Raw genomic sequence first — 21,441 nt, 5'->3', positions numbered from 1 at the left:
GAGCATTTGTTCACGTGACTGTTCCCTTTTAAAGCAGGAGTCAAAGGTGTGCTTAAATATGCAAACAGTATTTATTAAACCTGTATTTCATAAGATAATTTACAAAGAACAGTGAGGTTTTCAACATTGTAGCAAAAAAGACAGGACTGTAACAAAGGCCTACTTATATGTGATAAGAAACTATTCATTATTACTTTAGGTAGAAGGCTAATGATTCTTAGAATGAGCACCTGCTACACATCATGATAAAAAGGAGCTACAAGACACTTCAAGGCCCTTATGTACATACTTTTCAGAAAGGGAGGACACTAATTGCCTCCAGGAGCATCCTTATCTTTCTAAGGCATATAGCAAACAATTACCAACACCAAAGTATTGAGAAACTAGGGGAAAGGTAATTTGGGCCAGGGTCCACACGACCGCCGACCCGTAAGTCCCCTACCCAAGTAATACCACCTACTCAAAAGATAAAAGGCTGAGAAGGGAACTGAGCATGCGTTCTAGTTTGCATACTAGGCGAAGAAATAGTAATCAATTATTGTAATGGCGAGTGTACCACTTTGTAATCTTTGTAACATTTGTATATAAATATGACAAGAGAACCAGAGTTAGGTGTGCCTGATTAGAGGAACTATCCTCCTGACACCCGGTGCTGCAATAAAAAGAAATGCCTGCTTCTTAATGCTAAGGGGTTTTCTTTTATCCCCGAATTTCGGTGACATTATAGCTCGGGAGGGCGGGGAGGAAGCAAAACTATGGATCAAATCTGTTTTCATTAACAATATTGTTGCACAATTGTAATGCTAAACTGGACTAAATGTTGCCCAATACTCTTGTGTTTCATAAAGTAGTAAGTTCAGCATGGCACAAACTAAGGAGTTGCTCCCGCCCAGTAGTTACAGATAGGAGCACCCCCCTGAGAGCACAGTCCTATCCAGCCAATTTCATAAACCATCACCTTCACCTTCTGGTGCGATATTCCCTAAAGTAAAACCAATAACCTACACATAGGCAAAAGTTTTCGGCCAGCTCTAGCATGCAAGCTGCGACCCTTCCTTCCTTCCTTCCTTCCTTCCTTCCTTCCTTCCTTCCTTCCTTCCTGCCCGCTTCTCTCCCGCCCCGGGGCGGCGTTTCGGCGGGCGGCGGAGGATGCTTTCCCGCTTAAAATCCCTCTGAAGGAAAGTAAGTTTTTTTTCGCTCTGGAGAAGGGCACACTTCGCGGGCCGCTCCCTCTCGGTGTCGCTTACCCGTAGCCAGCCTCCCGCGGCCGGGCTGTTCGGCGGCGGCGCGGGAGGGACGAGACGGCAGCCGGCAGCGGCGGCAGAGCCATGTGCCTGCCCGCGCGGTAAAATGGCGGGGCGGCCCGGCGCCTTCATCCTGGTGCCGGCTGCGCCTAGGCCGCCGCGGAGAGCGGACCTCGCCTCAAGACCCGGGCGGCTTTGGTTTAGCCCGAGTCCCGCTCAGCCCCGCACCCGTTGCTATGGAGAGGCGCGTGGAGATACGGTTGCTAACGGCATATTAGTTTATATATTTATTTTAGCTGCGTCTCTCCTGCACAAATTTACTTCTGGGGAGCTTAGTATATAGCGGTTTTAAATGTACTGCACTTAAAAGTATTTTAAAAGGCACATGGCTTTTATTTCTACGGGTTTGTGGTTTGTTGGTTGGTTTTTTTTTTTTTCTCTGCTCTGTTTGGCTTTGAAAAACTGGTGAAATATTTGCTTTAAAGTAAATACTAAACTTATAACCTCTCTTGTTTTGGACTTTGGACTTGGACTCACTGTCTTTCCCCACTGTTTGCAAAGTTGGGGGCTTACCAACTTTTAACATTGGACCTCTTTTTTTTTAATCCATCCAGTGGTACTTTGAAATTAATAAGCAGAGTTAATCTTTATTTCACTATCCTGTGTGTATAACTGAAATAGTAACAGAGAAAGGGCATTTCTCCCTCATTCTGATTCTCACCTCATAGCTTCTGCTGAGGCTTTGATGGTGAAAGACACTGAGCGCTTCCAGCTTCCCACATGGAGTTTGACATGTCAAAATTTAGTGCTTTGGGGAGGGTGATAAAACTTTTAAGGTCAGTTTGGTTTTAGTAGTGAAACTTGCAGTAACATTTTCTGCAATCCAGCCGTTCGGAGGATCACACCAGGAGGTGGGACACCTGCCTTGCAGATCCTCAATTCAAGCCGTGAAAGACACATGTTTTATTCTCAGCTCTGATTCAGGCTTTTGGTGTGATGCTGTGGTTTCTTCATGGGTGAAACATAGATAATAATTACTTTTCTTGGGTTTTTTGTTTTATAAGCTATCTGATATACCACTCTATATGGCCAGGTGTGAGCCAGGAATTAGTCCTAAATAAAAGCATGAACAAAAGAAGCTTATTTAAACCCAAAGCTATAACTAAACACCATAATTGCCACCTGACTGTGGAGGCCTCTGAACTCCTTAAGCAACTCTTTATGGTATTGAAAGCTGAGGAAATTCAACGTTCTCTAAGACCATGCTGTTTTCCTTCAGGATGAGCCTAATGCTATCCTAACCAAAGCTTACAGTTCTGTCATCGTATTTTGGCCATTTTGCCAGTTTAGGCGCCATTGCTGTTTGTTTCTGTACCTTGCATTGCACCAGCAGAGCTGCCTCAACAATTGGTATGGTGAATTCCCTCAGGAAACTGATGCATATAGGAAAAAAATGTGGAGAGACAGGGATCCCTTCCACTCCCCGGCCCTCATTTGATTCTCTGATCCGACTCGCTCTGTGATCATAAACAGGCTGGGGTAAGAGGGGGGAAGGAGCAGTTGGGTGAGAAGGTAAATTGTGAAGCAGCACTTGCCACTGATTGCATTGTGGTCTCTCAGTTGATCCAGATGATCTGAGGGTGCAGTGTACTGGACAGCTGGACTGATGAGCAGTTTGCTGCAGCAAAAACCAAGCTCTTTTCACACTCTCTGGCTACCGCCTTTTGTTGCTTCCCTTGTACTGGCTGTGGTGATCGCTTCATCCCTCAGCGAGTTAGTTTAGCTCACTAAACTGGCAGAAAAGTATTTCCTTTACATGTGCTTATATATATGTATATTTACTGCATTGGTTACTGTTGTAGTGTTAGTTTTCCAGCATTATCGGCTGCCTGATTCGATTGACTGCACAGCTTTGGCACGCAGGTATGGGAGAGGGAAGGAGAGGCTGGAGGTGGAGAAGTTGGTGAGACCAATGGGAAGCAGTACCAGCAAAGGGCAGTGCGAGCCAGTTGTGAAACACCAGTCAGTGAACCTGCAGCGTACGCACATTTCAGCCTCTGCTTGGTCTCCAAGCTTGAATGGGATCCAGCAGTTGGCAGAAGTTCACCAAGAAGGCCAGCTGAGAGCTCCCTTCGTGTGTGCTGAGATCTGTGTGCACTCATAATGTGAAGCGAACTCTTAAGAAATGACTCAAGCATTATTTCAGAAAGCAGAAGAGCAGGGTTCAGCCTGAGGGGGTTTGGGACCATGAGATCTGGCTGCTGGCGAGTTCAGAAGCAGAGTAAAGGATGGCAGGTTTCTGGGAGGGACTATGGCAGCAGCCTAGCTGTTGAAGTTGGGAGGAGGAATTCCCAGGTTTTGGCTTCTTCTCCAAGTAGTTCTTTCAATATTTTATCCCATTACAGATCTATGGGGAAAAAAAAAAAAAAAAACTAAACCAACACATAAAGGGTCCTGACTGCTAGGGCTGGAAACTAACACTCCGCTGGGTGGGGAGGCAGCTGAATTGCATGGCCTTCCCAGTTTTGTGTTCTTGCAGTGTCCTGTGAGTCTTCGTTTCTTTTCCTTCTCCTGCCTAGCTTCAAGAGGAAGAATGAGCCTTCTCCTGTAGTCCAAAGCCACATGATAAGAGCTCTTCTCCAGGGACTGGGGGGTGTGGGTTTGAACCTTCTCATTGATGCTGGGCTTGGGTCCTTTGTGTTTGTGGTAAGTGCTATCATAGCTGGGCCATTTTGTAGCCTAAGCTCTAGGAAAGGTAGGAGTTAAGACGCTCTGGGCAAGGAACATATCTTTTGTATAAAGAAACTTGAATGCCTCCATCAGGTTTCTTGAATCCCAGTGTTGGGAAGCTAAGGTATTGCAGCTTTTAAATAGGCTAAGGTTAGATGTTACGTGTGCAGTGATAGATTCTGCTCCCTGAAAAGCAGGTCTTGCCCTTGAGTTCTGCTCAGCTCTGTTGTCCCATTCGTTCATTGTTGGGTCTCTAGACCTTGGCTGATTGCACTTTAAGCCAATTCAGCTTACAGCAATCTGGTTTGGATTTTTTTTTCTACTTAGGGTAGTTTTATGAACCCTCAAGTCTGTGCACAGGATCAGTTCAAGGAAAAGTCAGTGTCTCCTGTCCCTTCCCTGTTAATTAGGGAAGAGGCAGCAACTCAGTAACCTCATCTCACTTCTACCCGTGTTTGAAATCTCACCATGCCTCATGGAGGAGATGGATGTGGACAGAGAAAACTGTCTTACATTATTGGTTTTGCCTTCCTCACTTTATTGTTTCTGCTCCACAGACCCTGACCTAGTGGAAGAGCTGCCCAGCTTCTTGGTGAGCCCTACCTTTTGGCAACCTCAGGGACAGGGTCTGGAAATTGACTTGTCTTCACACTCCTCTTGGATACATGGAATGATAAGCTTGTTTCTGCTTTCCTGTTCTTATTTCCTATAAGTACCTAGTAATAGACCCTTGCCTGAAATGCCTCCTGTCTTTATTTTAAAACATCTTTTAAACAAACGTATCTTCCTTCTTTACAATAGCAGACAATGGTTGCTTAAGGTAATTATGTACGGTGTCTTGGAATCTTTTTGGAGTTTAAGGATTTTACATGTTGCTTCAAAAAAACCCCTGAGTGTGTGATAATCCTCACAGAAGAAATATCTACCTTGTGAATGGTTTTTAACCTTTTGAGAACAAATTTTTGACTCCTGGATAACTGACAAAAAATAAATGTTCCTCTTGGAATTTTCATTTTTAATGCAAGATTGCAGAGGGCCTACATGGCATCTTTCTATGTCAGTGTGAAAAAGAAAGGCTGCAACTGCTAGATTTGAGCCTCTTAAACTGTGATGCCACCAGAAGTTCTCAAGCTACTTTGCCCCCCATTACTTTTGGGGAAAAAACAGAGTGGTTATTTAACTGAGTTGCCAGCATGGTGAGGTACTTTAGCTGGCAACAGAGTCACTGGATCTTCGAGCCTGTCCTACTATTTTCAAGCAGTAGGCTTAAAGGAGTGTGAATGTGCATCATACACCTTATTCTTTTATACTGTTGATATGCATAGGACTATGCATAGCCTCATTTCTATGCATAGCAAAAATGTGTAGCCTCATTTTTAGATAAAAAGAGAATGTTTACAATCTGATTAGTAAACAGTTTTTAACTGCAAAAAATACCTGCGATGGGACAGAATTTATTTTGCATCTTTAGAAACGACAGGGTGGGCTTCTGCTCTGCAAGGTTTTTGCTCCTCACTCTTGGACAATTTGTAGGCAATTTTGTCCCCTCTTCGCAGCAGAAATGGCTCAACTTCAGCCATTGTTCATTGGCTAACTGCACAATGTCGTCAATGGGGCTGTAATATTGGAACAGGGGTACTACATTTTAACTGGAGGCTGCTTATCTCCTCTCTCTTTGTGTATCTGAGCTCTTGAGCACTACTTTCCTCAGAGGCAGCACATAGGATAGAGTAAGTATGTTCTCTGTTCAGGTTTGAATCTCTGCACGCGGTTTTGAGGTACCTGTACGAAAATGCTGTAATGTGTCTAGTTCAACTTACTATTGATAAAATTGGCCTTAAATATTATCCTTTATTGACAACTATCTCTGGACAGCACTGGAAACATGCCTGTTTGGTTTAACTTTAGTGTAGGTGATAGCTGCCTGCTACTTGAAAAACATTTATTCTTTTATGTTGCATTATTTTGTCCCAGGTAACTGTCTTTATCTAATTCATCCCTTTGTTGTAGCCAGCTCCTTTTATGTTTTGGGTTTTTTTGCTTGAATTGTGATATAAAGGAGTTTTAGTGTAACTTGACATCCCAAATATGTATACCATAACTGATCATTTTTACCCCAACATTTTTTTTTTTTTTAAGTAATCCCGGAGTTTTGTAATGAAAACATCTCTACAGCTTTGCAATATATACTTTGTCAAACACTGGTTATTTCACATGTGAAAGCTATTGGTCTTGCCCCACCTAAAACTACAGTTAAATTTTAACTCTAGTTGTGTTTAGTTCATAGTGAACAACTCAGCGTTAATATTTTGTATGTTATCCTTCTGTTCGTGTTTGGGTTGTCTTTATTCTGACTGTTTTGCCTAAAAGTATAACTCTCTGAACAAACCATTCCTTCGTTGATGGGTTAAAATAAATTAGCAAATGGCATAGGAATACCTTCTAAAACACGTGAGCTCTTCCTGCCTAAATTTTGTTACAGAGGACTTGGATTTAAAACTCCAAGGCTCACCATGTGCATCACGTAGTGCCCTCAGAGCAGAAACCGTTTCCTGCATAGTGCAGGTCCTCGGGAAGGATGGATTTCTCCAGGGTCGGAGCTATCGGAGCAGCTTTATTCGAGTCAAGCTGTAGCAGTTGACATGGGGGAGAGGCACGTGCTCCTGTCTTATCAGTTGGCTGAAAATCTGCTTTCTGTCATGTCTTTTTGCTTTTCCCTTTGAAATCTGGGGGGTTTTTTTCTTTAATTTTCTTCTAAGATGTGCTTTGTGCTAGTCGTCCTCTCTTGTCCTCCTGCAAACGAGAGGACTGTTCTGACTTTTCGTTGCTTTTGGAAGTGGAGCCATCACCTGTGAGTTATTTAAGCTGCATCTTGTTTTGGTTTTTTTTCTCTGAGCTTGTCTTGGGAGGCACCGTACACATTTGCGAGCACAGATCAACGACCAGCCACTTAATGGAAGAGGCACAGGGAGTGACCAAGGGTTGCGTGTTACGTATGCCGGGATTACAGCAGGGACGCTGGTTGTTCCTTTTGACTACAACTCTTATCTGGGCTGCGTTCTTCCCCAATACATGGGAGGTCATTCATACAGTGGAAGGACACATCAGGCCTCTTTGCTGGCCATGCAAAGTCCTTTAAATAAACCATACCATTTTCCACATGAAGTTATTTTTGTTTATTCTCATTACTTAAAATGCTTTAAGCCATTTTTAATATGTTTAGATCATTATTTTGCATATATTATCATTTAAAGCTTTTAGATTATTTTCTGCAAGTAGTGCACGCTGCACTTGGGCTTATGACCAACTACCAATTTGTAGCTGCTCGCTTTGTGCTTCACTGAATAGCTTCTTCAGGGACCGTTTGACTTCTGTAGATAAAACTCTCACTTTAACCAGTGCAGTAGCGTCGTTTGTGTATGTAATTTATATATAGTTGGACTAATATGACTCTAACAGCTTATTCTTTGAATAGCCTTTGCTTTTCAAGGAACTCCAAATAAAGACATATGTACTTATTTTATAAATTATGTACTTACTTTATTTCTTTATTTACCATTTTCCAAATTCCGGTGGGTTTTTTTTTCCAGTGTAAGTGAACTCTTCCATTCCCTTGCTAGTTGTGTGGCATCATTGTTGGGATAGCAATTCTGAGGTGACGTACATCAGTAAATACGTAGAGAACATACGTAGAAATAAACATGTCTTAAAAAGCAAAGGCCAACTCTCAAAGCTGCTCAAAGAAAAAATTGTGATATTGACACGAATCCAATATGAGTAAGTTATGTGTACACACAGACACATTGAAGGACATAGGGAGGGTGAAACAGAGAGTTCCTTTCATTTTTGTGACCTTTTTGTTTCCAAACTGCTGAAAAGGTTTTGGACAGTTTATAATGAAATTGCAGCCTTTGTTCATATACCTACTTTCTGCAGGCCAAGAAAGTCCTAATGTGTTTTTCTAAAACTCAACAGAATGGGAGAGAGGAGTGGATGTCCTGCAGTACCTTCTCAGAGCAAGCCCCGTATTAATGACACCTGGTGTTCCCTGTTGTTTGCCTCGTGGTTGTTCTCTCCTAAGGAAAGACAGAGCTGGAAGTTGATTTCCCTGTCTCGTTGCTCTCAGCCTTTCCTTTTCCTGAAGTATTTAGAACTCTTTCAGATATTGCCTCTACAAAGTCTCAAGTGGTCCCATGCAGCTCCCTAGCACTGTAATACTGTGCTTGTACAATTAGTTAATCAGAAGGGATTTGCCCTTTGCAGGCTTGGATTCTTCAGGAATTTCTATAGGTTACAGATCACAGCCCAGTCACTCATAAGAGTTTTCTTATATCACAGACTTCTGTATAATTTGAAGCAGTTGCCACTCTGACTGAAGGAAAACCAGGATGCATTGCCCTGCGGGTTACTTCTGTGTTCTGGAGCAGTTCAGTCTTTGACATTCATTTTATATCACATCTGGTGAAGTCAGTTATCCATTTTCTTGTACATATTTTTTATTTTAATTTTTTTTTAACAACAAAACCCTTATAGAAATATCATTGCCTGAAACAAAGTGACATCATCCACCTCTGTAAGGAGTTGCATTGCACCCAGCACTTAAAACCGTGGTCTGTGAAGCTCTTACTTTCCTAACCTCACGTGCCTAATTCTGGCTGTTTTGCTTGTGTTCTGGTTTTATGCAGGCTAATGGCTGATCGAGTGCTTGTGATTGGCAGTGGAGGCAGAGAGCATGCGCTGGCCTGGAAGTTGGCCCAGTCCCCACATGTAAAACAAGTGTTGGTTGCTCCAGGAAATGCAGGAACAGCTGACAATGGAAAAATTTCCAATTCAGGTAAAAAAGAAAAAATACTGTTTTTAAATTTGATAACAAGTTGTTCCATTCATGTGTCTATTAACATGAAAGGATGATGATGATGACTATTATTATTGCAATTGCTATTTTTAAGATTCCAGACATGTGAAATAGATGGTAGCAGTTAAGAAATAAAAATGTCTGAGCAAAACCTTGTGCAACTACCACTCATTTTATATGATCTCACTTGTGATAGCTAGTTCTTTGGGTTCAGGGGTGGAGGGTGCAGCCAAAACTCCCATCTGTCTGATGCATGTTCCTCTGGTAATACAGCCTGGGATAGCTGCAGTGATTCAGGCCTCCCAACAGCCTAGCAGGGAAGGGGGGTGATGGTTTCTCTTGGTACACAGTGCAGTTCAGCAACTGGTAGGTAAACAGCTGAAAAGTGCCTGAAGCAAACGCCTGTACCTAAAGTACTAAATTCACTACTTTATTCTCAGAAGTGCGTTGAGGCCCTGTGATCCCTACAACCTTTCACAGAACCACAGAACAGCAGGGGTTGGAAGGAACCTCTGGAGATCATCTAGTCCAACCCCCCTGCTAGAGCAGGATCACCTAGAGCAAGTTGCACAGGATCACGTCCGGGTGGGTTTTGAATCTCTCCAGAGAAGGAGACTCCACAACCTCTCTGGGCAGCCTGTCCCAGTGCTCGGTCACCCTCACAGCAAAGAAGTTTTTCCTCATGTTGAGATGGAACTTCCTGTGTTCCAGCTTGTGCCCATTGCCCCTTGTCCTGTCACTGGGCGCCATAGAGAAGAGTCTGGCCCCATCCTCTTGACATCCACCCTTTAGATGCTTACAAGCATTGATGAGATCCCCTCTCAGTCCTCTCTTCTCCAGGCTAAACAGACCCAGCTCTCTCAGCCTTTCCTCATAAGAGAGATGCTCCAGTCTCATCATCATCCCTGTAGCCCTCCATTGGACTCTCTCCAGTAGTTCCTTGTCTTTCTTCAACTGGGGAGCCCAGAACTGGACACAGCACTCCAGCTGTGGCCTCACCAGTGCTGAGTAGAGGGGGAGGATAACCTCCCTGGATCTGCTGGCCACACTCTTCTGAATGCCCCCCAGGATACCACTGGCCGCCTTGGCCTCGAGGGGACACTGCTGGCTCATGGAGAGCTTGTTGTTGACCAGGACTCTCAGGTCCTTCTCCACAGCGCTGCTTCCCAGCAGCTCAGCCCCTAACCTGTACTGGTACCTGGGGTTGTTCTTCCCTAGGTGGAGGACCCTACACTTGGCCTTGTTGAATTTCATTGATGAGAATACTTTCTCATTTGAAATGTTCAACCATAGAAAAACACTCATTCCTTTGTCTTAGTGACCTTAAGAAGTTAAAGTTATTTTCAAAAGTTTCTCTCTTTGTACTGACTGCCTGTTTTGAGTTTCTAGCTTAATACGTTAAGCTCTGACTGGCTGTAATTGAAACTATTCCTAGTTATTATTTTTGAGAAATCAAGCTTAAGGTGTTTCAAATTGAGCATCCTAAATTACATGCTGCATTTAAAAAAAAATATTGGTCTGAGGTGCTTGCCTGCAGGCACACAGTGAATCAGTACAAAACGGGGGCAATTAGTCAGAGAGTCCTCTCTTGTGTCCTTTATATAACAGATCCTGAATTAGATATTTTAAACAACCAACTTAAGTTTCCACTTTAAAACATGTGATAACATATGGAATTAAAGTTAACATAGTATGAATGTGAACATGAGTTATATACATCAATTTTCTGCATTCATATTTGTATGTGAGTAAAATCTTTTTTTGTTACCATCTCATGTGGAAATATGAATCCTGTCAGATTCTTGTACTGCAGGTAATTATCATACTTAATTCCATTGGAATGCTTAATTACAGGCTGTTTAAATAACTTTGTCCTTCATTTCTTTGACTAGTCACAGTATTGTAAGTAGTTTTTTGTTCTGTTTGGTCTCTGAGGAGGGGGCCCAAGTAAGAGCCTTACAGAAAAGTCATACGTTTCCTTCTCATCCCAGAAAGTCAAACAAAAATCTTTATCCTTGTACTAAATGGAATCACTGCCAGTCTGTATGGCCTACAGAATGCTAATTTCACTATTTTTTCATAAGCGATGTCTTTTAAAAACTGCTTCTCTTTTCTCTCACCTTGTTATTCCATAAAAAATACTGCACCTTCAACAGTGGAAAATATTTGAGCATGTGTGTAATACTGCTCGAGCCAGGTCCATGAAATTTACCATGCATACTAAAAATCTTTTTGTCTAGACTATGGGCTCACATGTACTTTGGGAAAGAAATCTTCAGCCAACCAGGAGGTGGGAAGAATCTAGAATTTGTGAAGAGTTTGACTTCTTTAGTTTTTAAGGAAACAATTTGTCTTATCTGCTCAGGCATTTTAGTCTACCAGTGGGGTCTAGATTTTAACGCAGGGGAGAAAATGGAAAACAGCTTTACAGAAGCATGTGAGCCCTATTATATTGTGTGAGCCTGGCCAACAATGTCTGTGAAACTGCTACCATTGTTCCTGGTTTTTTGGCATAATCAAGATTTGGCTCTGAAAGTTCATCCTCCCTTCATGGTTCGTGAGATTGCCTTTAATTAGCATTGCAACTCTGGTTCTCAGATGATTTCTGAAGCATATAAAGATGAGCTTAAAATTATAAATAACTTTAAATGCTTCAAACGTTGTCTGTATCTAAGTCAAAAAAGTTTTCATGGTTAATTTGAGTCAGTAATTGTTTCTGACAATAAAGACAGATTTAGGTTGAGTGGCTAAATATAGTTTTATATTCAATTTATACATAATTAGAGGGCAATTTTGGTGCCAGAAGGCTACAGAATGGCTTGCTGAAAATCAGAGATAGACATATGTGTGTCTGTGAACGGACTTTAGCATCCTGTCACCTCCTTCCATCACATTTTAGCTCTCAGTATAACGTATACATTTAAGCTCTAGCTTTGAAAACCTTGGTCCGAGGTCCTTGTGTGTGATTCAAAAGGAATGTTTAGCTGTCATTTCGAGAAATGAAACACCACTACAAAAATGTCCCCTTTAAGTCTACATCCTGAGAATGAAGTTTGGGGGGCAAAGTTAAAATTACATATTAACAATGTGATTTATTCCTTTCCATTTGTTACTAGGACATTTTCACATCATGTAAATTTTGTGCCATATTCACTGTTCGTATCAGTAGTAGATCAGGCCTGTGGCAAGACAATTTGGGATAAAAAGCGCAATCACCTTATGGGCTCTTTCCTTTCCCTGCTCCCCTTCACATGGATTAATCTTGTGGGTAACAGGGATCGTCCCTCTTTGATGCCCCACCACAGCTCCCACTCTCTTCAGTCGGAATTGGCTATTCTCCAGCTGCTTTCACAACAGCCCTATGGGGCTGAAAGACAATATTGACCTTTATGTTAATGAGTACTTTAAAGCCAAGTGTGTTAATGCTTTTGGTTTTGCTCTCTTGTGAGTCAGAAGTCAATTGGCAGAAATGGTGCACAGAAGTCAAAGGTCTTTGCTTCTCCTTACTTATAAATTCTGGTGGAACGAACTAATTGAACTGTTACATAGGTATCAAGGAGATAACTTTTATTAGTGTTCAGTCAGGTTTTTTCCCCCACTCCACCCAAATAGGGCAAATATATAACCAATACCTAGGCTTCAGATAGTTGCTTTTATGCCCTCTCTTAGGCAGAAATGACTGCTTCTCTTGGGGAAGCAGGCAATTTATTCACACAGGATGGCATGAGTGCAGTGGACAATGAAAAAATCACATCTTTTTGTCCAGCAGAAGCTGCTGTATCATTGCTGCCTCTCCTTTCTTCTCGTTGCTTCCCCAGAAACTAGCTGGAAGAGACCATCAGCCCCTGGCATGCTTGACAGTACGGTCGCTTAACGGGAGATCACAGACAAAACTCAAAGCAAAGTAGTCCAGCTGCAAGGAGGGTCTGTGCCGTGCTGTACCCTGCTCCCTTTGCCCACTTCGTGCGCTGACATGTCAGTCTCCTCCCCGCAGGGACAGCCAATCCACACCGGATCACCCTCACCGCTTTTTTGGCTCTCTCCGGGTTCACGTTCCCGTCCTCTATAGACCTTGGTTTTGTTTATTCTTGATAAAAGCAGTGGAATTGCATTGCCTTTGCGTAAATTTTTTATCGTGAGACTTGATATTGCTGTCTTTCATGCAAGTTTTTTCTTTTGTTTACGCAGTTTTTGGCATTCTGAGTATCGTCATGTTAAATGTTTATGGAAAGATAAAGATCCTAAAAACTTAAGACCAAATATCCTTATCCATAATTACAGCACCTACCTTTATTAAGTGCAGCCTAATGTACGAAAAAGTGTTCAGATTCCCCTTTGTTTCAGTGATGTCACAGTTTAGTGTGGCAATTTTGAGCTGGCACTATGGAAAGAAAGAAAAGAAAAGAAAATGGTTGCAGTCCCACCACCAGCCACTTGTTCCTGTCCCCTACACCGTGCTGGCATGAACATGTGTAAATCTTCATGGTGACCCTACTCAGGGAGGATGCTTTCTAGCTGAAAATTTTTTTTTTTTTTTTTTTTTTTTTTTTTTTTTTTTTTTTTTTTTTTTTTTTGCTTATGCAGTGCTTCTTGTGCTGGCAAACGGGATGTTCGTAGAGATGAGAACAGTTTACTGTATGACAGTATAGGGGAACCCAAAAATTTTCTTCTCACCTTCAAGAACAGGGTGGGTTGACAATGCATGTCAAACTACAGCCTTTGCTTGAGGGGTTTGGTGGTGTGTATTTTGGTCCAAGCCTCATGTGTAAGTCTATGTATTAGTGTATACCTCGCTCTTACAGATTCACACTGACCCACCATTCAAGAACGTGCGATTGGTGAAAATGCTGCTTCAGCGATATGTGATAAGTGCTATGCTGTAGTAATGAATGCAGTCTTACTGCCCTTTTGTCTCTTCGACAGCTGTTTCAGTCAGCAATCACGCTGCACTTGCCCAGTTCTGCAGAGATCAGGAGATCAGGCTGGTTGTGGTTGGTCCGGAGGTTCCTCTTGCTGCTGGTAAGAGAAAGCAAGCTAAAAATCATAGCCTTCGTAATTTAGGAAGAAAAGTAAATTTTAGTCCCTGTCTTCCATGCACCACTCAACAGTATCTGCGTGTCTGCAATAGGAATGGAAACAGATCTTCCATGGCAGTTGCCCTGAAATTCAGGGCTGTGATGAAAACGAATTTCTGAAGGGTATTGTGTCAGCAATATCACAGTTAAAATATCCTTTTAAACATTCAGTTTCTTTTTAAGTGCTTGGGATTAGTAGAAGAGGTGTCAACGTGTTTCCATACAGGAACGTTAACTACAGTTTTGATTTTCCTATGGAGTTTTCATTTTTTGAAATAGTAATAATTTGGGACTTGGTAAAAAACAAAAGATAAATATGTTGATAATTTTTCTGGTTTAACCTTTTACATGATCAGCAGTTGTCATCTTCACAAAAGACTGATGTTGACTTTAGCTAAAAACTGTAATGAGACAAGGGAGGATTGTCATCTCTTACCAAATGGAGCAGATCTTCTTAGCCCCAGATATTGCAGGGTTACCTGCTCCTGATTATAGTGAAAAATGCATCTAGGGCCCATCTGGTAAAATAGGCACTGGATAGATATATATGGCCTACCATTCCTGACATACTTGTTCCAACAAATCAGTGCATCTGTAGACTTGGACTACATGACTCCTATAAATCACCTGGTGATTTATCACCTTTTTTTGTGTTGCCATTTTTAGGAATTGTTGATGACTTGACAGCAGCTGGAGTAAGGTGTTTTGGTCCAACAGCAGAGGCAGCTCAGCTGGAGTCCAGTAAGAGCTTTACCAAAGCCTTTTTGGATCGTCATGAGATCCCAACTGCGAGATGGAAATCTTTTACTGATCCTAAAGCAGCATGTGGCTTTATTAACAGGTAAAATTCTTGTAATTTTAGAAATTTAATTTTTTTTACAGCAATGTACATTGTGCCAGGTATCCCAAACAATCAGTTGATTACTAATGTATCAATACTTTTGTCTTTAATAGAACATCTGTAAAAGTTTTAAAGGATAATCTTACATGATACTATGACACTGCAATGAGTGTGATAATTAAACGGTTCTTATTTACTGCTCTTAAGTGAAAATAAAGCTCAGTATTCAGTTTACAGGAGAATATAGGACAAGTTTTTATTTTTTTCAAATTGCCTACTGTGGAAAACCAGCTTGCAGTCTGATAGTCATATATTCTGCTGCCTTTGTACCTTTTCTCCACGAATATAAGTTCTGCTTTGGAGACTTACTCAGCAAATGATGATCTGCTCATCAGAATACAATCCAGGTGACCCAAAAATGATACAACAGTAAATTATTAAAAGGAAAGCAACCTTTCAGAACAGTAATGAAATTCAGTGGTGGGGAATGAACAGGAAGCAGAAATCCTTTACAGGCATAGCATAACAAGAGAAGCCTGGCTTTTATTTGTGTGTTATTTAATAAGGTAAACCAGTTGCTATGAAAACTGGTAAGTATTTTGATTTTTCAGCTATTGAAATGTTCAAAATGCGTACAAAATATATCTGCAATACAGAGAGTTTACTGTTGAATCTCTCTTCTCTATCTTTGAAGTGCAAACTTCCCTGCTTTAGTTGTAAAAGCTAGTGGCCTGGCAGCCGGCAAAGGAGTAATTGTGGCTTCAAACAAGGAAGAAGCCTGCAAAGCTGTTAATGAAATCATGCAGGTGAGTAGAAATATCCTGTGCTAACTGGAGGAGTTCTCACACAAAATAAGTTGTTAACCATCTCAGAGTCTCAAAGATATTCTTTATGTCTATATAATAGGAATTTGGCTAAAAGACATCAAATCTTTTACCCGTTATTTTGACAGCTATGAAACACTGTCATATTTATTGCTTGAGGCAGGGTGCTCTTTCACAGCATAGTTCCTGTAGGCTAAACTAAAGTCATTCTTAATGAAAACCCACACTTAGTTTCGTATGGATTTCCTTTTTTCCTTACCATTTGAGACCACTAAAATCAAACAGGTGCTACTGCGCTGTAATATTAACACCATGATTGAGCTGGATCTTGACAAGCAACATCAGGTTTAGGACTCCAGTCACACAGCACTTAAATGTGTAGTAAAATTCAAGTGGAATTATTTCAAGTATATATTTAGGTAGGATAGTTAGCAAACATATTAGAACCATTAAAATCTGAAGAGAAGCAAAATGAAGCAATTTCATTTGAACAGTTAGGAACATAGAGCTGGAAAGTGAGGCACATACAGGTCAGGTCCTCAGCTGGTGTCAGCAGCACAGTAACTTAAAATTCAGTGGAGCCATGCTGATCCGTAGTAGACATTATCTGACATGCTTGTATTTCAAGAGTCAGAATATAGGGTCCACACTCTCATTTTGATGTATGTGTATGATTATTGGACAAATACATATCTTAACATGTGGCCCAGTGTGTTGAACAAAAAAAAAGTATGTTAGTGTTATAGACCCACAAAATTATCTTGTCAGTGTGGGTTGGTGGTTCTTTATTGCCTAAATATGTAGTCAGTGTTGAAACACTGCCTCATAATATGAAAATATTGCCCCTTTCCAATGTATTCTATAGAGTCACACTTTCTTATAAAGTAAAAGTTCAGATTATAGACTTAACAGTCATTGCTCTTACTCTCAGTATCATGGGTGCAAACTTCAGAAGGTACAGCATGAGGAGTTGCTCAGTAAGTCATAAATATCATCTGCAATTTAAAAATATTCAAGTATAAAATCTGCATTTATTTAAGAATAAACAGAAAAGAGGAGCGAAGATTTTACCATTGCTGACATACCCAGGATGGAGAATGAATTAATAATCTCAAAACCATGCTGCATTTTTTTTGCTGTTTTAAAAAGAATTTTTCTTGTTGCATTTTGAATATTTTAAAATAACTGAAACAAACTCACTAGATTTTGTTTTTACTGCAGGATAAGACTTTTGGCACAGCTGGGGAAACTGTTGTTGTTGAAGAACTTCTTGAAGGAGAAGAAGTTTCTGTAAGTGTACATCTCACTGTAACACTTTGATTATACCTGTTCTAAACCAGTGTTAGGAAACACTATGTAAGTACCTACAGCAGGGATGTGTAAGATTTTATTACTTAAATTAAAAATAGTTATCTGTTTATAAATAAAATTGTATTCATTAAAGATAGCTGCGTTAATAACCAAACTTCCTGCAGTCTGTTAGAGTAATTCAAATTAAATAAAAATAACTCAAAATGGTAATCAGCTGTTGCCGCATGGAAAAAAAATATCAAACCTTAAAAATTTCTAGTGTCATTGAGTGTGCAGTTCTGTGTTATGACTTCTCTGACAGCAAAGAGTGATACTAGTTACCTGTTCATGAAACTACAACCTAAAGATCTTTTTTCAAAGCAGTCAACACCACCACTTTGCATGTTTTCTGTGTTCTGGTTTAGAACCCAGTACCACTTGAGTCAGTACAATTATCAGGATGGTGAAGTGCAGAGCAAGGCAAGGAGTGATTGGGAGTAAGGGAAGATGGAGACTGTCTTTAATAATTTTTGTCAATGAAGGGAGTATGTTGAACTGCATCATGAGGGAGCAGTAAGCTCCTTCGGAGCAAGGGAACAGTCAGCTCAAGACGGGCGTGGGCAGGATCCTCTCTAACCAGTTTCATTGCCAGAGAGATTGCCATGTGGAAGTGCAACCAGTGACAAAGGATCTGGAACGACAGGCTGTTGAATGATTTGACGGTGTTGATTTACTCTGCAGATGTAGAGAGAGCATTTCCTTCATTTTAAGCTGATTCAACGCTTTGGTTTAAAACAAGTAGATCTGATTTAATTAGCAGAGTGTGAAGGAGAAAAGGAGAATTAGAGCCTAGGTTTTGAGGTGGCAGGGCAACTTGACACTTGTATCACACAGAGTAGAACAGCCAAGTACCAGCTCAGGTTCCCGAGTCCTGGAGCTGGAATTGACTTATACTGGGTGTTGTGAACATTCGCCTTGGAGGTGGTGGTATTTATAAAGTAAGCGATCATCTCCAACTGTTGCCAGTCTTTGCAGAGTCTGGTTTCCTGCCTGATAGGAAGAAATTAGACAGGCAGATACTGGTCATCCTTATTCTTCCGTGCTTGTCTTGGCCTTTTTAGGAAGGGGTTATCCAGATCTTCATTCTCTGGTGGAAAATATGTAATGGTCTTCATTAGTCCTTAGAATACTCTCAGACTTACTGTAATAAAACACAATAATATAAACATGCAGTTGAAAGGGGTTTTTTTCTGTGGTGACTGACAACAATGAAGAAAAAAATCCTGCTTGCCCTGCCTGTCAAAATAATTCACCTTCTGTAGTTTTTAATATATTAATATTTTGGCATTTTCAGGTTTTGTTGGGGAATCCTTGATGTTTTTTAATTAGCATTATAAAATGTTTTTATGAGTACTGCTAGCAGTAGTCCAAACAGTGAACATCATCATCCAGTTACAGAAGATGCCAGCAGGCTTGTTATTATGAAGATACTGAGGATAAAAGCATCTGCTATATAAGTAATTTATAAATAATTCAAAAGTAAATATTTTTATCAACAAGGAAAAGGAAATCTTGAAAGGAATGCAATGCCTTCCTTCCGGGGCAGCGGGGAGGAAGGGGGAGGGAAGAAGCAGCTTCCATTGTGGAGTGTTTTTTAAAAAAAATTAACCTTTTGGGTATTTCTTTTTAGTACAACTACTGATATTGTACTGAAAAAATGTTTATGTTATACAAAAGTTAATTTCTGTAGGAAAGTTATATAAACTGAGGCAATGCTTCCTGAGGGAAAAGGGCAATGTTTAGAATACTATAGTTTGTTTTATCAGGGAGACAGAATTTATACTCTTAAATATCCATTTGCAACACTGAGAAACAAATATATTTGCACTTTTTACACTTTAATTTTAGTCATACACCAGGGTTTTAATTATTCTCCTTATTTTCTAGTGCTTATGTTTCACTGATGGCATCACAATTGCTCCCATGCCTCCAGCCCAGGACCACAAGCGATTAAAGGATGGAGATGAAGGCCCTAACACTGGAGGGATGGGAGCTTATTCCCCAGCACCTCAGGTAAAAATGTATTGACAAGGACATGTTTTGCCAAAGCTGTACTACAGCTCTAGTATTGAAAGCATGTGTGAATTTTTAGTTCCACCATAATGAACATGAGAGTGAAGAAAGTGGGCTCTTGTGCATGGAAAGAGTTGCCTAAAGCAGACATAGTCAAGTAAAGTCCATAACTTAAATTTGTTTCTCTAAAGAGGATATTTCTACTGAATTACTTTTAATTATAAAGGTGGAAGTGTTATTTCTGCAACCTTGTATTTTAATTTGTTTTTTAAAAGTTATGAAATGCTGATTGTTAGAACAAAGTGCTTAAAACCACGTTTTTATCTTGTGGCAAACTAAGCTAATGATGAGCTTACTTCACTTGCTGTAGCTCGAGGTAGTTTGGTTTCTGTTTGGCAAGGAACTATTTGCAAAAGGACTTACTTTGCTTTCTGTTCACCTGTGTCATGATTTTTCTTTTTCTAAGTTCAAAAAAAGTATAGGTTTTGTGCATATAGAAAGCTATTAATCTTGTTTATTGAATACAATTTGATCATTTATCACTATACTTTCCAACTGAGATTTGTCTTTCAGAGGCTTTATCTTGTGTCTGTGCAAATGGTTTGTTCCAGTGAAGCCAGTAGAATTGCTTGCACATGTAGATCTAAGCATGGCAAAGAGTCTGAAGAAATGCAGACAGTTGTTTTAGTGCTGTGGTAAATTGTCTGAGGAGAGAGGCAAAAATACTAGCTTTCTGTTGTATGAAATGTTTTGGGGTGAGCAAAAGACCATCCAGGTGTTGTGGTTGGCTCTTAAAAATGTTAGCCATTGCAGTAGGAAAAATCATGCACTCCCTTTTTACAAACGCTGTTTTCTAATCCTGTTCTATTAGATTTCTAAAGATTTACTGCAGAAAATAAGAGATACTATTCTTCAGAAAACTGTTGATGGCATGAGGAAAGAAGGTGTCCCCTATTTTGGTATGTACAGAAGTTTGAGGGTTTTAAACATAAGGAAAAGGACAGGGTTTTTTTACTTTGTCCTCTTTATAGGCCTAACTCACACTGTAAGTTCAGGAAGTTAACTTTGATCCATTTAGAAACTGGGTTTAGTATCAGTGGCTTGATTTAGAGTCCATTGAAATCAATGGATATTGTTTCATTAACGGTGGATGATCATCAGGTAAGGAAGAACAGAAAGGACAACATTTGAAAATAAGATGCAAAATTGTAACCTCAGCCATTTCTACCTGATACCTTTTTAACGTTTCTAAAGTTCATATAATCATAGGATGGTTTGGGTTGGAAGGGACCTCAAAGATCATCCAGTTCCAACCCCCCCCGCCATGGGCAGGGACACCCTCCACTAGACCAGGTTGCCCAAAGCCCCATCCATCCCGGCCTTCAACACTTCCAGGGATGGGGCATCCACAACCTCCCTGGGCAACCTGTTCCAGTGTCTCACCACCCTCACAGTAAAGAATTTCTTTCTAACATCTCATCTAAATCTACCCTCTTTCAGCTTAAAGCCATTACCCCTTGTCCTGTCACTCCATCCCCTTGTAACCAGTCCCTCACCATCTTTCCTGTAGGCCCCTTCAGGTACTGGAAGGCTGATATAAGGTCTCCCCGGAGCCGCCTCTTCTCCAGGCTGAACAACCCCAACTCTCTCAGCCTGTCCTCATAGGAGAGGTGCTCCAGCCCTCTGATCAACTTTGTGGCCCTCCTCTGGACTCACTCCAACAGCTTATAGAATCACAGAATGGTTTGGGTTGGAAGGGTCCTCAAAGATCATCTAGTTCCAACCCGCTAGTGTTAACATCCTACCTTTAAATTAACACAGGTGGCATGCTTTTTAACACTATTGTGATTAGATTCAAAACAAATGACCTATGCAGTTGCTTAAATAGCTTTTTATATAATTTTTTTATTCCAGGTGTGCTTTATGCTGGATTAATGCTTACCAAAGATGGACCTAAAGTTCTAGAGTTCAACTGCAGATTTGGTGACCCAGAATGTCAGGTGAGTTATGTTGTAGGTAGATACGGTTTGCCATTATGGGAGGAGAAAGTCTGTTACCATCTACCATTATTCTTAACTAACTTTTGGATGATCAATTAGCTAATTGCACTGAGATTTAAAATACTTGTTTATTCAAGACAGAAGGTCTGTTATGAAACTGTTCCATTCCAGAGAAGATTTCAGCAGGTTATACTCAAGTATGGGATTTACAAGAGTAAGCTTGAGTGAAACTCAGCACTTTCCTGTCTTTTCTGGAATGGAAGTGGTTTTTTTTTTTTTACTTTATTGAAGAAGTGAACACTTCTTTTCCCCACTCCCTGTTGACAACCATTTCCATTCTTCAGGACAAATAGGGTTCTTTGGCTTCTACTTTTTCCCCTCCTTATGTAGCAGTTCTTTTACCCATAGAAATTATCTTCAAGAAAGAGTATTTTTAAAGGTACATAGATTATGCACAGTATCTAGATATGTGTGGAAATACAGTATATGAACATAGATGTTTAATGTTA

The 21,441-nt window shown here is 40.6% G+C and overlaps 1 protein-coding gene across 3 annotated transcripts in view; it reads left to right on the top strand.

Annotated features, from left to right (window-relative positions):
• Nucleotides 1-1,010: 1,010 nt before the first annotated feature.
• GART (phosphoribosylglycinamide formyltransferase, phosphoribosylglycinamide synthetase, phosphoribosylaminoimidazole synthetase) overlaps nt 1,011-21,441 on the top strand; it is a 39,917-nt gene continuing 19,486 nt past the window's right edge. The window contains exons 1-11 of one of the 3 annotated variants that reach the window (XM_075770886.1): nt 1,128-1,182; nt 3,824-3,950; nt 4,532-4,566; nt 8,660-8,808; nt 13,753-13,848; nt 14,571-14,745; nt 15,440-15,551; nt 16,791-16,859; nt 18,807-18,932; nt 19,804-19,891; nt 20,847-20,932. In XM_075770886.1, coding sequence (XP_075627001.1) covers nt 8,664-8,808; nt 13,753-13,848; nt 14,571-14,745; nt 15,440-15,551; nt 16,791-16,859; nt 18,807-18,932; nt 19,804-19,891; nt 20,847-20,932 — 897 coding nt within the window. In that variant the 5' untranslated portion in view covers nt 1,128-1,182; nt 3,824-3,950; nt 4,532-4,566; nt 8,660-8,663. Of the gene's footprint in view, nt 1,183-3,823; nt 3,951-4,531; nt 4,567-5,557; nt 5,705-8,659; nt 8,809-13,752; nt 13,849-14,570; nt 14,746-15,439; nt 15,552-16,790; nt 16,860-18,806; nt 18,933-19,803; nt 19,892-20,846; nt 20,933-21,441 lie in introns of those variants that run through there. The other 2 variants (XM_075770868.1, XM_010299204.2) reach the window with 2 other exon arrangements.

Source organism: Balearica regulorum, chromosome 1 (assembly GCF_011004875.1).
Source record: "Balearica regulorum gibbericeps isolate bBalReg1 chromosome 1, bBalReg1.pri, whole genome shotgun sequence".
NCBI classification, from domain to species: Eukaryota; Metazoa; Chordata; class Aves; order Gruiformes; family Gruidae; genus Balearica; species Balearica regulorum.
This window is presented reverse-complemented; position numbering and strand designations above follow the sequence as displayed.